Source organism: Nycticebus coucang, chromosome 14 (genome assembly GCF_027406575.1).
Source record: "Nycticebus coucang isolate mNycCou1 chromosome 14, mNycCou1.pri, whole genome shotgun sequence".
In the NCBI taxonomy this organism is placed as follows: domain Eukaryota; kingdom Metazoa; phylum Chordata; class Mammalia; order Primates; family Lorisidae; genus Nycticebus; species Nycticebus coucang.
In genome coordinates, this window is record NC_069793.1 from 46,885,729 (window position 1) to 46,904,997 (window position 19,269).

The 19,269-nt window shown below is 50.0% G+C and overlaps 1 protein-coding gene across 2 annotated transcripts in view; it reads left to right on the plus strand.

Annotated features, from left to right (window-relative positions):
* Window positions 1-561: 561 nt before the first annotated feature.
* Window positions 562-19,269, plus strand: part of USH1C (USH1 protein network component harmonin) — a 47,287-nt gene continuing 28,579 nt past the window's right edge. The window contains exons 1-9 of one of the 2 annotated variants that reach the window (XM_053561645.1): window positions 562-712; window positions 10,460-10,527; window positions 12,134-12,277; window positions 12,387-12,525; window positions 16,386-16,494; window positions 16,622-16,646; window positions 16,806-16,863; window positions 17,153-17,247; window positions 18,497-18,581. In XM_053561645.1, the coding sequence (XP_053417620.1) occupies window positions 677-712; window positions 10,460-10,527; window positions 12,134-12,277; window positions 12,387-12,525; window positions 16,386-16,494; window positions 16,622-16,646; window positions 16,806-16,863; window positions 17,153-17,247; window positions 18,497-18,581 (759 nt within the window). In that variant the 5' untranslated portion in view covers window positions 562-676. The remainder of the gene's footprint in view (window positions 713-10,459; window positions 10,528-12,133; window positions 12,278-12,386; window positions 12,526-16,385; window positions 16,495-16,621; window positions 16,647-16,805; window positions 16,864-17,152; window positions 17,248-18,496; window positions 18,582-19,269) is intronic. The other variant, XM_053561646.1, reaches the window with a different exon arrangement.

Sequence of the window (19,269 nt, forward strand, 5' to 3'; positions counted from 1 at the left end):
TATGGGGAAAGGGCCAAGGAAGGGCAAGGGAGGGGGGAGGTTTTGGTGGAGGGAGCGTAATAGGTGGGGCCACATCTATGGTGCATCTTAGAATGGGTACAGGCAATTGCACTAATGTACACAGCTATGATTTAACAATTAAAAAAAAAAATAAAATAAAATAAAGATGTTACTGCCAGGCTCTTCCAGGCTTTGGTGGATGTGTGTTTGTGAGTGGCCTGGGTTTGATTTTTCTTTTTCTCTGTTTTGTGGAGGGTAGAGAGGGGGCTAAGGAAGGTGAGAGCAGAAGTTGGTTGAAACCTCCTCCCCACATCTGCACAATCCTCTTCCTCAACTGCATGTGCTTGGGTACTACTTCAAGGGGAACACTAGCCTTGAACCCAACTACCACCACCAGCATAGGGCCCATTTGCTCCTGTCACCTCAGTGGAAGGAAAAGATTCGTCTCAGGCATCTCCAGCCGCCCAGCAGCCCAGCCAGCAGCAGCCCCGCCCCACCCCGCCCGGGCCCCGCCCCCACCCCGCCCGGGCCCGGCCCCCGAAGCTCCCAGGCTCCTCCTCCAGCTGCGAAGGAGGCTCGGGACCGACTGCCGCTTCTCTGGCCAGCTCCCGGCAGCCAGGCACCGGCACACGACGGAGCGGGTCGTGGGACCACCCGGCCTCTGTCTGGCCCAGCCATGGACCGAAAGGTGGCCCGAGAATTCCGGCACAAGGTAAGCTGCGAGGAGCACCCCAGGCTTAGGGGACACTGGAATCCTGGGAAGGGTGGATGGGGATGGACACTATGGCGCTACCCCTTCCCTTTTCCAGCCCTGCCTGATAGCTCTGGGTGAGCTGGGACATCCGAGAGTCGTTTGGCTGGTCGCAGAGATCCCCAGTAAAATGAGGGAACGGACACTGGGACTCCAGTTAGGGGCTGCTAAACTGATACATCTCCTGAAAGCGTCGTTCTCCTTCTGCCCTCCAGGGGCTGGGAAGCCTCTGAGGTTGGAATACCTTCCGGCCTTGGGCTGAGATCAGCCACTTCTCTGAATGCCCCACCATGGCAAATCCCCCTCTCTCCTAGTGCCCCTAATGCAGGACTGTGGAAGCATGTAGAGGAAGTCAGGGCAGAATCCGGAGAGGTGAGGACTGAAAGAAGGGAAACTATATGTCTTTCTCCACACTTTTACCCCAAACGTGAGTTGGGAGCCTTTCAGAGAGGCCCCTAACTGCATAAGGGCATTTCTTAGAAGTAGGAGGAACTGCTGCTGAGCAGGACACAGTGGGGAGGAAAGGAGGAGGCTCTGGGGCTGTGAGGAGCTGGGTTCTAGCCAGCCAGATGCTTGAGGCAGAGGCACATCTACCCTGGTGTCCCAGTGAGAGGCCTCATTGGTGGCCTGGGATCCTCAAAACCACCACTGGAAGCTGCTGAATTTTACCCAGGGGATTTCCAGAACTATTTCCAAAGCAGGATCTGCTCAGTCCCTGAGGCCAGAGAGTGCCATTGAGGAGACCCAATGGACCTCCCCACTAGGGCTTAGGATGCTTCAGGATCTGGGGGTGAAGCCAAGGGTGCCTGGAGCTACCCACAGGCTCTTCCAAAACCCCCAGGGGTAGTATTTTTACACTAAGCCAAACCCTATCTAGGTCTTAGAGGCAGAGCTCAGAAAGGCAGGGTCAGGATGCTTAACACTTTCCTTCCCAAACAGAAGCCCAGAGGAGTCCAAAGAGCCAGCCAATATGGGGGCCAACGAGGCTAAGAGCAAGCAAGAGGCTTGGGTTGGGGCCAGGGGCCAAGGATTAGTAATTTGTTAACGAGCATGTTTTGAGCTACTGCTCTGTACCAGACCCAGTGTGTGCCCTCAAATTGCTGGTGGTGTGAGTGGGGGGGTGGACCCTACACTAGTTATTACCCATGGCTAGGCACTAAGTGTGGGACCAAGCCTGGGTAGGGACATAAAGAGGGACAGCTCATACTGGCAGAAGACTCCTGAAAACAAGGCCTTGGGTGCCCTGATCCTGCCCCCAAGAGTGAGAGATTGTTGGAAGTTCAGCAGGAGTTTGGGGGGCATGAGACAGTGTTCACCAGTACATCTATTGCAAGGGGAGAAATTTTAGCTTCAAGAACACTTGATGAGTGTAAATTTCAGGCAATACACTTTGAAGCTGCTCAACCTCCTGTCCCCCAGCCCAGACTGAGGCTTGAATTTCACTTTCCTGCCCATGGGCTGAAAGTAATATCCGTCTTCTTTTGCCTTCTCCCCGTAAGGTATCGACTATGTCTCTTTCGCAAGAATCATCTCAGGGTCTTTGGTGTTTGACTCAGACCCAGGATTCGCTCCTGTTCCTCCTCTTCAGGCCCCACAGGCTACAAAGGGCCTCAGACTGCCATGTTTCCTCTGCTCTGCTCTTCGTCATCACAAGAGTCATTACCTATTTATGCCTCTGTGTGCCTGCAGGGCAGGTGCCACACTGGGCCCTGCCTGGTTGGACTTTGTGCCCTGCTGCCTAAGAGACTGCAGCGGCCTTCCCCTCCCAGGCTAAGGATCACACAGGAATTGGACAAAGAGGATGAAGCAGCAGAGCACAGAGATGGGGCACATGGAAATGCTGGGTGCAATCTACAACTTATTGTTTGCTTTCTAGAGGTCCCTTCCTTAGTGTTCTGAAGCAGATTTACCCCTGGGGAATGCTTTGTAATCTAAATCCTTAGTTGTTGGAGGTAGTACTTAAGGTGCTGTTATAATGGAAAGTGCTGTGTGACCTTAAGCAAGTTACTTAACCTCTCTGTGTTTCAGTGTTCTAATGTGTGAAATGAGGATAGCAGTATTTAACTTAAAAGGTCATTATGAGCGCTGAATGAGATCTACATGTATATGTAGGGAACTTAAATAGACCTTGGCACTTAGGGAGTCCTCAAAAAATGTCTGCTGGAATTTATTATCTGGAATTAGGCAGAACTAGAGTCAAATATCAACCCTGTCACTGTCAGTGAGACCTTAGGTGAGCCACTTATTCTGTCTGAGTTTTAGTTTCCTCGGGTTGCTTACCTCACAAGACAGTTAGGATTAAATAGGAATTCAAAGCCTGGCTGCTCTGAGCCTGTAGTAACCACTCTGCTCCCGGCCAGTGTGTGCAGAGTGTCCTGTCCTATGAGCCAACAGGCTCTAGGCCTCTGCTCCTCTACGTATGTACAATTACCCCAAGACCACGTGCAGCACTTGCATGTCCTTCTAGAAGCAAATAACAGCATTGGGCCAGGACTGGGAGGACACAGGGCACAATCAGACACTTAAGTTTTCTTCCTCAGAGAACCAACTTTTCAGAGGAAGACTGCTCCTCTTCACGGCTCCTGCACATTGCAGGAACTTGGTTACTCATTTGCCCAAAGAGCGTTTATTTATTGTCTGTTCAGCAATCAGGCACATATGAGTATCTTTGGTGCACCCTGCCAGGGGCCAAGCATCTGGGGGTGGGGCGGGATGAATAGGAAAGTCAGACAGAGCTCCTGCCTTCCAGGAATTTGCCAGTCATTCATTTCTACATGTAATGAATATTGACTGAGCTCCTAATATATTCCTGGTAGTTTTCTAAGCATTGAAAAACAAAACAAAGCCCCTGCTCTTTTAGAGAACACATTCTAGTAGAGAAGATAGACAGTTAACAAGTAAACCAAGATAAGTATCATATAATGCCAAGGAGTGATAAATACTATGAAAACAAACAGAGTTGAGAGGGTAAGGAGTAACAAGGTGGTGCTTTCTACAGGGTAGTCAGGAAGGCCTCTCTAAAGAGGGGGCATTTGAGCAGAGCCCTGGAAGAAGTGAGGGCAGGAGCTATGAGGATATATGTGGAACAACATCTCACAAAAAAGGAACAGCAAGCTCAAAGGCCATGGGGCAAGGGAACAGTGAATAGGACAGAATAGACCTATGGGGTGGAGAGCCTGTGGGAAATGTATCAGAGCGGTGGTGGGAGCCTCACAGGTCATGGTCAGGACTTTGGGTTTTGTTATAAGTGTGATGTGAGGCCAGTGAGGGGAAAGACCAATGTACATTTAAAAGGGAGTGTTCTGGCTTGTCTTAAGAGAAGGCTGAGATAAAAGGGGGACCCAGTCAGGAGGCTCCTGAAGTAGTCTAGGCCAGACATGGGGCTTGAACTTGGGTGAGAATAGGTCAGACTCAGGATACATGTAGGAGGAGAACTGACAGGCTTTACTGATGGTTGGCTGTGGGTGTGGAGAGAGGCAGCAAGGGTGAGTCCACATTTTGAGAGTAGCAGGTTGGTGGGGACAGAGCCGAAAGTGGTGGAAACCAAGAATTCCATTTTGAATGTTTTGAGTTTGAGATATTCATTAGGCCTTTGAGTAGAGAAGTGCTCTGAGGACAAGCCTCGGTGAACCCTAGGGGTATAAATGGTATTTAAACCCCCTGAGACTGATGAGGCCACTTAGAAAAAGGGAGAGAAAACCCAAGACAGAACTTGAGGCACCCTGACTTTTAGAGGAGAGGAAGAGGAGACAGAGCGGCGAGTGAGGAAGGAGAGCCGGGAGGAAGGTGTGGTCACTGTGCCTAGCACTGGTCAGATGCTACAAACTAGCACCATAAGAGCTCCTTGGAAAGGTGAAGGGCCTGTCTATGGCCTTGAGGGTGGTGATGGTTTCACAGGTGTATGTTTACCTCCAAACTCATCAGGTCATACATAATACATTAATATGTGCAGCTTTTTATGTCAATCATACCTCAACAAAGTAGCCTAAAAAAAAAAAAGAAAGAAAAGATGAAGAATAAGAAAACAAGAGTCAAATAAATCCAGTTCTTTCCAGGATACACGCTGTGAAGATCTAGGAAGAAGTAGGGCTGGGTCCATTGGTCCCACCAATATTTTACGGAGAGCCACTCACTGCCAGCTGCTGAGGAGAAAGAACTTGTGTTCATTTATTCTTACTTAGCCTTACTTAATAAACACTGAGGACTCACAACTTGCCAGGCACTGTTCTGAACTCTTTATAATTATTAACCCAAAAAACAATTATTCATCTCTTACAGAAGGATTAAATCCTATTTTTTAAAAAAGAGATTTATCCTTCTTTTACAGATAGAGAAACAGAGATACAGAGAGATGCAGGGCCTGTAGGGGAAGGAGTTTGCTCGCCACACTCACGTCCCAGGTCTGTGTCTGGGGCACACACAGGCTTGCAGGGGGTCAGGAGGATAAAGACAGAAAGTCCCAGCACAACTGGATGAGGCCCATGGCAGAGGCAGGGGCAAAGGTAGGTGTTCACAGAGAATGACGTGACAAGCTTTGTGGGGAAGCCTGAGGAAAGTCTTAACCAAGAAGCGATGACATTTGAGGTGAATCTTAAAGGTGGAGAAAGAGTCCCCAGAAAGGAAACGGCGCTAGGACCACCACTAATGTCTCATAGCAGCCACACAGCAAGGAGCAGGTGGTCACCAAAAGAGAACCCAAGAGAGCTCTATGAAGGGCCTGTGTAGAGAGGGGCATATACCCTGGGGCCCACTGGAGGAGGCCAGGGCCAGGAGGGTCACCAGATAGGTGAGCCCCAAACAGGAGCTGCAGCCTTAGGCTGAGGGACCTACAGGGGACCTATTTCCTTTTTCCAAGGGCCCTCTCAGGTCCTGCCTGTATTTCCCACTGACTGAGCACAGCAGAATACCAGGGGAACGGTCTCAGCCCCAGCAGAGACACCCCCAGCCCCAGACAAAGGACACTATGGAGAAGGCTGAAGGCCCGAAAGGAAAAGATCTAACACATATTGCAATGTCAGGGGTACTGTCCTAAGCACTTTGCATATACTCGCTCATTTAATCCCCGTAACAGCCTAGGAAGCTTCGGGTAGAACAACATACATTATTTAATTCATTCTTGTTCTCTTTCTCCTTCTTTGGCACACCTCAAGTGTGAGTTAAATGTTATGGAGTTGCCCTGCGCAGCTGTCCTGAAGGGCTAGTTCATAGGGAGGAATGCCAGGAGGTGAGACCAGAGACAGCCCCACAGCCACACCCAGATTATACCTCCAGTGCCCCAGAAAGGGGCCTGAGATCGTGAGGGTGGAGGTTCTCTCTCTCCCACCCACACACAGAGAGCACAGTGTCAGCTGACCTCCCGCCAGAGAATGCCAATGCCGAGTAGGGAATGGGGTGTTGATAGAGTCCCCCCAACAGTTATTTGTACACGATGGGCTCCTTTAGTGTTTTTGTGCCCAACCAACATCAGGAGGGATCCAAGAAAAGGGAAAACTATCTAAATCTAGCTGGAGGGAGAAGGCTGGTGTCTTCCATGCAATAGGTGCTTACTAAATGTGTATTGGACAACTGCATACAAAAAAGTTATATACAGTAAGTGGGTACTATTAGGTGTTTTAGAGAAATGCAGAGGTTTTGGAGCCAGCAGGCAGAGGTTGGAGTCTCACCTCTGCCACTTCTCTGAGCCTCTGTTTCTTCATCTGTGAGATGGAAATAATATTATACACTCAGAGGTTGTTTGGAGGTTAAAGATAATATATGTAACATTCCTCAGATGCTGTGGATAGTCAGTAAGCAGAGACTAGCCCGAGTGAGCCAGATTGGGAGGTACGGGAGGAGGCTCTGGGCTGCCATGGTCAGGAAGGACCTCAGACAGGTCACTTGGACCTCACCCAAGATGAAGGCCAGGCTCAGATGGGAGGAGTGCCCACCTTGCATAGATGGAATAGCTGGGAAGTACTGTTTCCTGATGAGCTGGAAATAAACTGAGAGGAAACAGATCCAGGAGGCTGCAGCAGATGTGTGCTGAAGAGTGACAGGAAGGTGGTGACCTAAGACAAGGTCCAGAGGACAGAAGGATGGTGCTAGACTAGAGCATCAGTCATCATCCAACTGACACCACTGAGCATGTGCAGTGTGTGCACCGCAGGGAGCTGGTACCACAGGGAAACAAGAGCACAGATGAGGGGAGGGAAGACAGGAGTGTGGAAGACCTACAGTGTGCCAAGTGCTTTGTATGTACCCGAGCACAGGGCATTGGGAGAATGGAACAAAGCACCCTAGAGCAGGGGCTCCCTGAAACTGATCCTTGGACTGGTACAAAGCAGAATACCGGGGGGAAAGGACACTATATAATTTTTTTAAATATTTAGAAAGTAACTTGAGTAATGGTACTATTTTTACTGACTGTTCAGGCTTCCAGAGAAACTTCCATCCTTCTGTTTTCTTTCCCAGTGGCTTTAACACCATAGGAGTCAGGCATGAGTGCATGTTTTCAGTTGGGCTGTGATCAGAGAGCACTTCAATGCTGTTATTTCTCAGTCTTTTTCAGACATTTCGGGGGGGGGGTTGATCTCGCCATTTGCAGGATCTTCAGTGTAAAAGCCAGTTTTCAAATTTTTGAAGATTGAAAGAGCATCCCACATAAAACAGATCTCCTTACCCAGCTGTTGTGGTAGAGAGAGAGTATTTTAAATGAACTAGTCAGATATGGAGACAGGTGGGGTGTCCTGAGTGAGGATGGGGAGATTCCAGTGTGATTGGCTGCAGCCTGAGTCCCACTTGGAATATGGCGGAGACAGTCCTGGAGAGGCAGGCAAGGGCAGAACAGGAGACAAGGTTTGGGCGACCTAACTGGTGAGAGTGGGTAGATGTGAAGGTGAAGAGCTGAACCCTATGGCTGCCTCAGGAGGAGATGCTAGCATGTGACTTCTGGCAGGAGGCAGGGGGGAACTCTATGTGCATTGGTCAGTACTGAAAGGCTGCCCAAAGGGGACCCCAAGGAACAGGCTTTTTTCCACCAAGACCATTTCCAAGTGATCCGTGCTTGGCCCAGGGAAAGCAGAACAGCATCCTAGACCCTACCCTTGCAAATTCCCTTAGTCTTCTCCAGATTTCTGCTTACCGTATAATAAAGTCAGTCCACAGAGGACAGTCCTTCACCACTTAAACCTAACGGTACAGCAGGATGCAATTCTGCAGAGAGAGCTGGGAGCGGAATTCAGTCCTGAGGCCTCAGCCAACGAGACATTCCTACTTTTGTCACCACCTTTGCTAAAGTCAGGGATGTCCTCACTTCAGCCAAAGCACACGAAAATTTTATGCTCCCCTTAGCAAGCTATCTTTTGGGTTCAAGAGTCATTCAAAAGATGTTCTATTTTCTTGTTCATTGTAGACCAAGCCAAAAGGGTTTTCTTAACAGCGCAGAGCAGAGATATGGGGATTAGAGATAAGGAAGAATTCTGAAATTTTGGCCTGAAGAAGCCTTGGGAGTTCTTTTTTTCCTGGAATGCATGAGGAATACAAAATGGACATGGTGTAGCAGAGAGAGTGTAGGCTTTGAAGTCAAACCTGGGTTCAGATCCTAGCTCTGCTTATTTGCTGGAGGGCCTTGGGTAAGTTAACCTCTCTGATCCTCAGTTTCCTCATCTGCAAATTGGTGTAAGAATATCGGTCTCATAGGGCTGGTGCAATAAACTAATGGAATAAAGCTCCTCCTGCCACCTCATGGAAGCTCATGAGGATTCACGGGGGCGATGTCCTTTCCCTTCTCCTTCTGGTCACACCTAAATTGTGCAGGGTTGCCGGGAGACAAATTCATTCAGTACTTACTTATTAAGCACTTACTAAGTGTTAAGCACAAAGAATTTAGAACAGAATAGATCTCTTCTTTCCCCTCATGGGATTTTTCACCCAACAAAGGAGACAGACAAAATGATTTATAAAAGAAAACCTTAAATTACAAATTGTAATTGATTTAATTGATGTAATGAAGGTATGGAAACATCTCCCGGGTAGGTGGGTAGGGAGGGGAGCAGCCAGGCAGGGAAAGGTAGAAGCCATCCCTGCAGAGGGAATAGCCAATGCTGAGGCCCTGAGGCTAGAGCAGGGTGGGCCTGTAGGAGCCACTGAAAGGAGCCAGCCTAGCCAGGAAGAGTGCTAGGAGGGGAGGTTAGGCTTTCAAAGTCAAGGCAAGGAGGTTGGATTGGATTTTAAGTGTAAGAAGGAACCATTAAGCAAGCAAGCAAGTGACTGATCTGATTTGTATTTCTAGCCCTGCTTCAAGGGGAGTTAAGAATTTTTCTCTGCTCAGACTCCTTAATCATAGACCAATGTGGGCAGCCCAGGCCTGTGAGGTCCCCCAGCCCTCCCACACAAGCCCTGGCAGAGTAGATAGAGAGTCCAGGTTCTGTCCTCAGAGGGATGGGCTATTAGGGGTTCTCACTTAGGTTGTGTGTGCCAGAGCCCAACTGCACCCTATAATTTGATGCCACTCTCTCAACCACATGCTCCCCCCATCTTCTAACTGGCTGGGAGCCCTTGCAGTGAGATCGGGGAAAAATAGGGGTGCCCTTATTGGAGCAGGTGAGGTGAACTTCCATAGCAGCTACAGGCCAAGATGTGAGTTAAGCCTCCTGTGTTGTTTTCACCTTCAGTGAAATACTCAGCCTGATCTAGAGGGAAGGGGTGCTGCCAGATCAAGGCCACAAATCTGCATTAAAATCCCAAGGCTGGGCCCAGCACGTCCTCTATGTGATAAGACAGACAGACATCCACAGAAAGAGATAAAGCTATTCTGGCTTCTCTCTAAGGACCAATCAGGGGAGCTTGCAGCTTCCAGCAGGAGTTTCTGTCTGTACAGGGCTGAGGCCCAGGCCTGCACTGTTGGGCCTAGCAGCTACAGAAGAGAGGGACCCAGGGCTCCCTAAAGCTTCTACCTTGCCCTGTTACCCAATCTTAGGCTGAAGAGAGAGACAAGGGTGCAGTGCATACAGATTCACATTAAGCTATCCCAGGGAGTGGAATTCAGGGCTCTCCTGAGACTGAGGTGCTAATGAAACAGCTCCTGAACCCAACCATGGAGCCTCAGCCATTGACGTCAACAAAGTTGAAATGATGTAACCCTACTCCTCCTGGGGGCATGTGCAGGACCTTAGGAGGGGGAAGGAGTGGCCAGGAGGCTGACTAGTGGACAGAACTCAGGGCCAGCCCTACTTAGGCCAGGACAGGGTAGAGTTTCCGTGACATCAGTGTCACAGAAGAATTTGTCGGTAGGGGGCTTCCGGTGGGTGGGATGTGCTATCTGAACGAGTGGCCCAAATCCTTTCTGAAAGCGTGTATCCGGCACTATAGCCACCATCAGGTAAGAAATGGGCTTCTTCCAGATATGTGTGACACAGCCATGGGGGCGAGCAACAGCCCAGTATATGCTCATATGTGTGTGCAACCCTGAGCATGTGCCTGTATCACCCACCTGGGGACAGGACTCGGCCTGGCCACATATGGATGTACAGCTGACTGGCTGTGGCCATGCTGGGGTGGTCTGCATGGGTTTGATGTCCTCCGGTGAGGGGGCAGCCTGGCCTGTGGCTTCCCCCCCTCTCCTCACAATTCTAGCCCTGAGGAGATGCTGGAGAGGTCCCTGGGGGTGGCCTCTCCTCCCTGGGGTCTGCTGTGTGTGGAGCTGTTTAATTCTGTCCTTGGGTGTTCCAGGTGGATTTCCTGATCGAAAATGATGCAGAGAAGGACTATCTCTATGACGTGCTGCGGATGTACCACCAGTAAGTATGCTGGGGTCAGCTTGAGTGCCTCTGTCTCTGGGAGCCCCGGCATGAGCTGTTTTGGGCCAGAGAAGCTCCGGAGCCAGGTGCTTCTGGGAATCAAATGCTGATGCCATTCTTTCACTGCAGCAAGTATTTACACGGATACTTTGTGCTTGGCTCTGTGCTAGGGGAGAGGGATACTTGTAAGCAAGACAGCCTGGTCTCTGCCCTCAGGTTGCTCACAGCCAGATGAGGGAGGCTGTCAAGCAGCCAACCAGGTTCAATAGAGTGTGATTGTGGGGACGGAACAAGAGATGCCAGCTGGCCCCAGCCCCTGTACCAGATGTCTCTGAGCACCACTTGCTTTTTGATTTATTCCGTATACATTTATGCTGGGCACCATGCAGGAACTGGAGGTGAATAAGATCCACCTTCTTTCCTCCAGTAACTCATGGCCTAGTGAGGGGGATGGGCAGACACTACAAACACAAAGAAGTCTAACGTAAGATACAATAAAATAACTGCTAAGTCAGGTAACAGCAGAAATGTGAAGAAAGAAGTTTCCACTTTAACTGCAGTGTGTGTGGGAGGATGACCAGGGAGGCTGGAGCTAGGCTTTGCAGGCTAAGTAGAATTTGACTGGTGGAATATCAGGGAGGGTGTTCCAGGATGAGGGAGCAGCAGCAGCAAAGGTGTGGAGGCATGAAAGCAGAGGGTGTGGATGGAAATGATGTGTAACCTGGGGGAGTAGGACTTGGACTCCACAGGGACGGTAAATAGCCACAGGCTGGAGAAGTTCCATGGAGACAAGTCATGGAGGCGCTGAGCCTGCCAAGGATGAGTTTTGTCCTCTGGTCAGTAACAAGAGCCATTGAAGGGTGGTGCCTGTGGCTCAGCGGGTAGGGTACTGGCCCCATATGCTGAGGGTGGCGGGTTCAAACCCAGCCCCTGCCAAACTGCAACAAAAAAATAGCTGGGCGTTGTGGCGGGCGCCTGTAGTCCCAGCTACTTGGGAGGCTGAGTCAAGAGAATCGCCTAAGCCCAAGGATTTGGAGGTTGCTGTGAGCTGTGTGAGACCACGGCACTCTACCGAGGGCGATAAGGTGAGACTCTGTCTCTACAAAAAAAAGAGCCATTGAAGAGTTTTAAGCAGGGGAGTGACTTACATCTAAAAAAGATTAGATCAGATGAGTAAATCAGCAGACGGCTGGAGGTGGCCAAGGTCTGGACAATGTGAAGCAGGAAGCACATGAGAGAGATGGTGAGGGTAGAAGTTAGAGGGCCCAGCAGGAGTTCAGAGTGGAGCTATGAGTATGGAAGGGGCCATCGACCCTGCACACAGAGGTTTCCAGTCTGGAAGGACCCCAGACTTCAGAACTAGGCAGTGCTAAGTTTGAAGTCCTAGTGTGATTTCCTCTGCAAAATGGGCTAATGATCCCTAGCATGCTAGTTTCCTTGTAATATTTACATAAGAGAACAAAGTTGTCTGAGGCACCTGGACTAGAGTTAGGGAATCTGACCTTTGCAGGAGTGGACTCCTCAATTCCTAGGCCTGGGCCCAGTGGATGAGGGACTGCAACTGGTCATGGCCAGGCGTGAGTTGGCATCCCCCGCGTTTCTGCAGGACCATGGATGTGGCCGTGCTTGTGGGAGACCTGAAGCTGGTGATCAACGAGCCCAGCCGCCTGCCCCTCTTTGATGCCATCCGGCCCTTGATCCCACTGAAGCACCAGGTGGAATATGACCAACTGACCCCCCGGCGCTCCAGGTGTGGAGGGAGGGAGAGGTTGCCCTTGGACAGACAGAGTCCCTCACTAGTAGGCAGGGCAGCACTGGCAGTCAAGCTGGGTCATCACTGACCTCTCCTGCTGTGGCAGAAAGCTGAAGGAGGTGCGTCTGGACCGCCTACACCCCGAAGGCCTCGGCCTCAGTGTGCGTGGCGGCCTCGAGTTTGGCTGTGGGCTCTTCATCTCTCACCTCATCAAAGGTGGTCAGGCAGACAGCGTCGGGCTCCAGGTGAGTGAGGAGGGTGGGGGCCAGGACCTCAGGCTTCCTGCCTCCCCCCTCACCATCCACTAGGCTGGGCATGCAGTGTGGTCACTCACTTTTCCAAGCCTTTTGGGGAGGACAAGGCCAACACATCCCGACCTGATTTCCTGCAGAAATCAGGCCACAGGCAATTACCTGTTTTCTTGAGTCAAGCTGGGAACCTGGACACTGCCTCTTCCCAACTGCTGCTGCTCACTTCCCCACCTCCTACTTCCTAGCAAAAGAGCACAGCGATGTGCTGATAGTTCAGCTTTAGATATGTCACTTTTTACCAGCAGGGAAAAAGAAAGCCCAGTGCAGTGTGATGTGTGAAAGCACAGACTCTGAAGTTGGATCACTCAGGCTCAAATCCTGGCTTTGCTCCTCATTAAGCTTCATGTCATTTGATGACATGATTTAACCTTGTGCCTCAGTTTCCTCATCTATAAAATGGGAGGATGACAATGCTATCTTCCTCATTAGATTGGATAAGCATGAAATGAATGAATATTAGAAAGTCCTTATAACAATGCCTGGTACATAAGTGCTGTGAATTTGCTAAGTAAACACTGAGGGGGAGGGGAGTTTATGAAACCCCTGTAATGGGCCAGGTAACACACTCACAGCCAGTTCTCACTGTATGCACTAATGGAGCCATCCCCATTTTGCAGACTTAACAGAGGCTAGGAGGCCAGTAAGTGGCATAGCCAGGATTAGAACCTGGGTCTCCTGATTGCCAAGCCCAGAAACCTCTCTTCAACACCCCAGGTACCTCTCCCTCAAGGTCCCCACACCTCAGTGCCTGAGCAGAGATGGGCAGACCTCCAAGCCTCACTACTACCAGAGCCCAGAGCTGTGTTTTTGTCTGTGCAGATAAAGAAAGCCCTCCTACCATGTCCCAGAGCTTCCAGCGTGTTTGTTATCAGCACTACAATTCTGCCAAGCCAGGGGCTTCAGGGGGTTCAAGGGCTAATGGTACAGGACATCGCAGAGTCAGGGTGGAAGCAGGGAGCTGACAGACATCGCTTTGTTCGAAATCCCTGTCTCACGGCTTGCTGGTGGTGTCTGAAATTTCAGCCCCTTCATTATTCCTTTCCTCTGTGGCACATTTTTCAGCCCAGAAATGCAGCCAGAGAAGAAACATAATGAGCTCCTCTCTTGGTGTCGGCTGAGGCCCTCTTTTTTTCCAGGGTGAGCTCTGCTCCTAGGACAAGCATTTCTCAATGGTACCTCCGTGACTGGGAGCATTGGGGCATTTTCATGAAATTTCGTTTTACCTTCACAGCTGTTTCCCAGGCTGACGCATTATCGACCTTTTCTCTGACTGCTGAGTTCATTTCTCCTTTGTGCTGCTGTCCCTCAGATCATCATATTACTGTGGCCCTTACACAAAGGGCTTTTTGCAGGACTCTATGCAGGGCGAGAGGGAGAGGAAAGTCGATCCTGCAACCTGAGCCAGGGGCTGTGTGGGAATCATTCTGACCGGGGTTCTGCGGCAAGTTCCCCTTAAGGAACAAGACCGGGAACTTTACTCAGAGGAGCTTGGGGGAAATGGCTGCATCCATTGACCTGTCTGGGCTTTGTGTTTCAGGGGAGATCTCACTTTTAAGAGCAGTGGGGAGAAGATTCTAGGAAGCAGGGGAGGGAACAGGTTCAGATACAGCCGGGCTAGGCTGACAACCCTGTAATGATCTGACCTATAAGGCTGTTGGACTCTCCAATGGGACCTAGTCCCAGGGGTTCATCCCTCTGATCTTTTCTCTCTATTGGAGGTATGTGAGATTTTTTTCAAGACTATCTTGCCTTACCCTCTGGGCTCTGCACTGAACCGGCAGCCATAGTATACAATTTACTCCATTTACTAGGACTAGAAAATGATTCTCTGTGCCTTTGTTGTCCCAGCTATAAAATGGAGAGAGTAATTGTTGCCTTTGTAGGGAACTTGTGGGCTTACAGGCCTTGGTGGCAAGGATCCAGAGAGAACAGGACACAGGGAATTGCAGCCAGGCTTGGCCAGGCGCCCTTCTTTTCTGCTTCCAGACACCCAAGAGACAATACTTATCTCTCAGGGATACCTGACTTCAAATTCCAGCAACAGCACTGTTTACTAGCTGGGTGACCTTGGGCAAGGCACTTCACCTTTCTGAGCCTCAGTGTCCTCATCTGATTAACACAGACACAAATTCCTACTCTGCAGGATTGTTGTAAAAAAGAGGTGCAAAGAGGGCGGCGCCTGTGGCTTAAAGGAGTAAGGCGCCGGCCCCATATGCCGGAGGTGGCAGGTTCAAGCCCAGCCCCATCCAAAAAAATAAATAAATAAAAAATAATTTTAAAAATAGGTGCAAAGAACTAGTCCAGCTTCTCTCCTCGATTAGAGGTCCCAAGAAACCTTTAGCAAGCCCCCTCCATTGTTCCTTTTTGAGCTCCTCCACATTCATGACGGGTCCCGAGAAGAGTGGGGGGTCTGTGTCCAAGAATGAGAGGGAAGGTATCCTGGCAGTAGTAAGAAGATGGTTTTTGAGGAAGTGTTGTAGAGGGAGCTGCTCTGGAGGACCCCTTGGAAGCTGTGCACCCACCCATTCCCTGCCTGTCCAGGCTACGGGGAGTCCAGCTTGCATCCCCCAAATGTTTTAGCAAGTTGCCAAAGGGTCAGTACACAAGGTTTGAGTTAAACTCCCAGCTGACCTGCACTGGCCTCGGACGAGGGCATTCAGGACCAGCCTCTGTTTTGCAGCTACTGACTGTGTGATCTTGGACAAAACATTACTTTCTTGGACCTCTGTTTCAGCTGACATCCAGCCTTGTGATTATTAAATGGGAAACTTCAGAATTAATTCCCTAGGGCCCAGGTACCTGGGAAAGCCAGCAGCAGTGTCCAGCAGGGGGCAGTCTCACCATGGATCCGCATCCAAGGCTGGCTCTGCAGGCCCCTTAGTCCCCATCTACCACTCCGCTGTGGACTAAGCCCTCCGAAGAGGGATCTGAACAGCCTATTTAGGGCTCTGGCCCAACCAGCGATAATAATAGCAACCATTTATGGAACACTTACTGTGTGCCAGGCACTGGCGGGCTTTACCTGCTTAATTCTTTGCTTAATTCTCCCAGCAACCTCCATATTCCCCATTTTACAGATGAGGAAAACTGAGGTTCAGAGAGTTCAAGAGACTTGCCCCAGGTCACATAGCTAATAAAAATAGAAGCAGGGATTTGAACCCGGGATATCTGATACCAAAGCATCATTCAGCATTCTTCTCTTGCTCCCAGAAAAGGAATTCAGAGGTCAGGGCCATGGCAGAGTTAAAACATTCATCAAGTTTCCATCAGTGGAAAAACAGAGATCATGTGTATATGTCAGTGATGTGAGCTTGGTTTGGGAGTTACAGATGGTCCCATCTCAGTCATAGCATTATAGTGATTAATGGAGACCAGTGAACCTGCTTCCCACGGGCTGGTGGGACAAAGTCCTGGCAAGAGCTACTTAAAACTAGGTGAAATGTTCCCCCTTTACATGGATCTCAGAACCTGAGGGAGCCCTAGTAGGGTGGAAGGGGCACCAGAACAAGGGTGCAAAGTCCTGAGTTTTATTCCTAGCTCTGCCACCCACTTGCTCTGCCTCTCACCCCCATCTTGGTTTCTCCATCTGTAAAATGAGGCAGAAAGGCTGCTTGGGAATTCCACCTGCCCCGGAATCCTCTCGCTAATGGAAGGCTGGCTGGTTGTGACAGGTACTAGGGCACATTTTGAGGTGTAGTCGGGGGACAGCATGGCTGTTGTTCCCTTTTCTGGAGAGTCGGCCCAGCTGTCTGACACTCCCTCCACCTGGTGCTCGTTCCCTCTCTGTGGTCAAGGTAGGGGATGAGATCGTCCGGATCAATGGGTATTCCATCTCCTCCTGCACCCACGAGGAGGTCATCAACCTCATCCGAACCAAGAAGACCGTGTCCATCAAAGTCAGACGTGAGTGATGCCAAAGGAGGTGGAGCTTAGAAATGGGGGGGGAGGTGGAGGCAGTGGGGTACCCAGCTCCTGGGCAAAGGAAGGAGGACAGAGGAGCTGTGCTAACCCTTGTGCCTTTTCCCCACAGACATCGGCCTGATCCCTGTAAAGAGGTGAGCAGGACCCTCCTCTATAGGCAGACACATTTTTGTGGGCGCAGGGTCCTGGGGGCTGGCCCTGCCCTGCCCCACTGCTCCTGGGCCATCTGGAGGCTCCAGATGTGACCCTTCAAACATTTCCTGCTAACAAATGCCGTTCTATTCTCCCACCAGCTCTCCCGAGGAGCCTCTCAAGTGGCAGTATGTGGATCAGTTTGTGTCAGAATCCGAGGTAAGGGCTGGGATCATCTGTGATAAGGTATGGATGGGGTGGTCTTTGAAGAGGGGCAGGCACTCCTGAAGGCAGAGATTGCTCTAAGGATGTGCCCTCAGGGGCTTCACATGGGCCCCCAGGGCATCCAGCATGCCCCTGTCACTAGACAGGCAGGCACATCCCTGGGGACAGAATGTCAGTCCTACCTGTGTGAACTCAGCAGCATTCGCTCTGAAGGTCTCACAAGTTCAAGAGGCCACTTGAATGCATGTGGACACCCAGTAACCTGCTTCTGTCCCTCCTCCAGGGAGGACGGGGCAGTCTGGGCTCTACTGGGAATCGGGAAAACAAAGAGAAGAAGATCTTCATCAGTCTGGTGGGCTCCCGGGGCCTTGGCTGCAGGTGGGTGGCAGTTACACCAGGGGCTCATTCATGGCCCGTAGACTCTAGTAGGCCCCCGATGCCTCTTCCCTTCCTCACTGCTACTTCTGAGGAGACGCTTCCCCACCAGAGATGTGACATGTCTACCAGTGAGGACACTTCTTGGTGGCTGAGTTCCCCTCTGAACTTCACAAGAGCCCTGTGGGCCAGAATGGCAGCTCTATCAGATTCCGTCTTATAGATGAGGAAATTGAGACCCAGAGGCAGAAAAAACTATGTTCCCTTTTATGGGCCCTGGAGTCACTGCCAAAGGGGCCTATTTGGCTGGTCATCCAGGGAATTCCAAACAAGCATTTGGCCATACAGAGCATTCGTGTTAACTACGCAGGTGCCACAGTCACTCAGATCTCAGTTCACCCCGCTTTCCCACTTCGAGCTTTAGGACCTTAGACCAAGTCCTAAAGTAGTTGTGAAGAAAATAAAGTACCCAAGCCTAGTGCCTGGTAGGTAGTAAGCAGTTGGTAAATACTATTATTTAAACTATTACCATTTGTTATTCTTATTTCCTTTCATTCACAAGTATTCAGTGCTTTTGTGCCAAGCACAAATGATAAAAAAGACTCTTTAGGAGATGACAGCCTAATACAGAAGTCAATTATGTAAATATTTATAATATAGGGTGACAAAGACCCTACAGGAGCTACATTCTGGGTCAGGTATGGCAAATAGGTTTCCTTTCTGTGCCCTCTCTAATCACCTAGCAGAGGCTGTCTAGGATGCTATTTTGGAAAGGATTCTAAGGCCATATCCAGGCTTGGTGGGAAGGAGTGCTGTGATGGATTAGTGATGTCTGCCACAGATAGAGGAAGGGAGAACAACAGTGTAAGTGCCAACCTTGCTATAGATGTTACAGGAGCACTCAAAATGGAGCAAGTGGTTTAGTGTTGGGAGAAAATAAGGGGTCATATGAAAACCTTGTAGAGGAGATGCATTTGAGTCTCAAGAAATGAGCAGGAAAGTGCTAGAAAGAAAGAAAAAATGGCATGTGCAATGTGTTATGTAGGAGGTTTTCTACGGCTGTTTCCCAGGGTCATGGTGGAAATCAGGCTGGACAGAGAGACAGAGCCTGCAGAGATAGACAGTGGGTCCTGAGCTCATGTGTGACCTGCTCATGAGGTCAGGGCAGAGGAGGCAGGACATTAAGAATGAATAAGTGCCACAAAGGACAAGCAGCAAGAGCAAGGCATCATGCATTTCTCATCTCCCACAGCATCTCCAGTGGCCCCATCCAGAAACCCGGCATCTTCATCAGCCACGTGAAGCCTGGCTCCTTGTCTGCTGAAGTGGGCTTGGAGGTGAGTAACCCTGGGTGGGCCTCGGTACACAAGGTCAGAGTGGTCCCACGGTGATGGAGGCCTTGTGCCTTCCCACTGACCCTCTCTGAGGCAAAGCTTCTGAGAGGTGGGACACGTGGCCCCTCTGTGTCTTCTCCGTCACTATCGTTGGTCCCAATCTTGGAAATGTGGTAAAAGTAATCAACAAGTTGACATTCAGTGAGTGTTCACATCCATTGGATATTAGTCTAGCCTTTACACTTAACAAGAGCTCTGAGGATTAGGTGCTATCATTATCACCGTTTTACAAATGAGGAAACTAAGACCCAGAGAAAGTATGTGATTTTTCCATGGTCACACACCTAGTATGGAAGGGCTGAGATTCAAACAGGGGGATTCTGATGCCAAAACAGAAACTCTTTTTTTTTCTTATTGTTAAATCATAGCTGTGTACATTAGTGCAATCAAGGGGTACAATGTGCTGGTTTCATATACAATAGGAAATATTCTCATCAAACTGTTCAACGTATCCTTCATGGCATTTTCTTAGTTATTGTATGTAGACATTTGTAATCTGCATTTAGTAGGTTTCGCCTGTACCCATTCTAAGATGCACTGTAGGTGTGACTCCACCCATTACCCTCCCTCTACCCTAACCTCCCTACTCCCTTCCCCTCCCTTAGCCCTTTCCCCATATTCTTGTGCTATA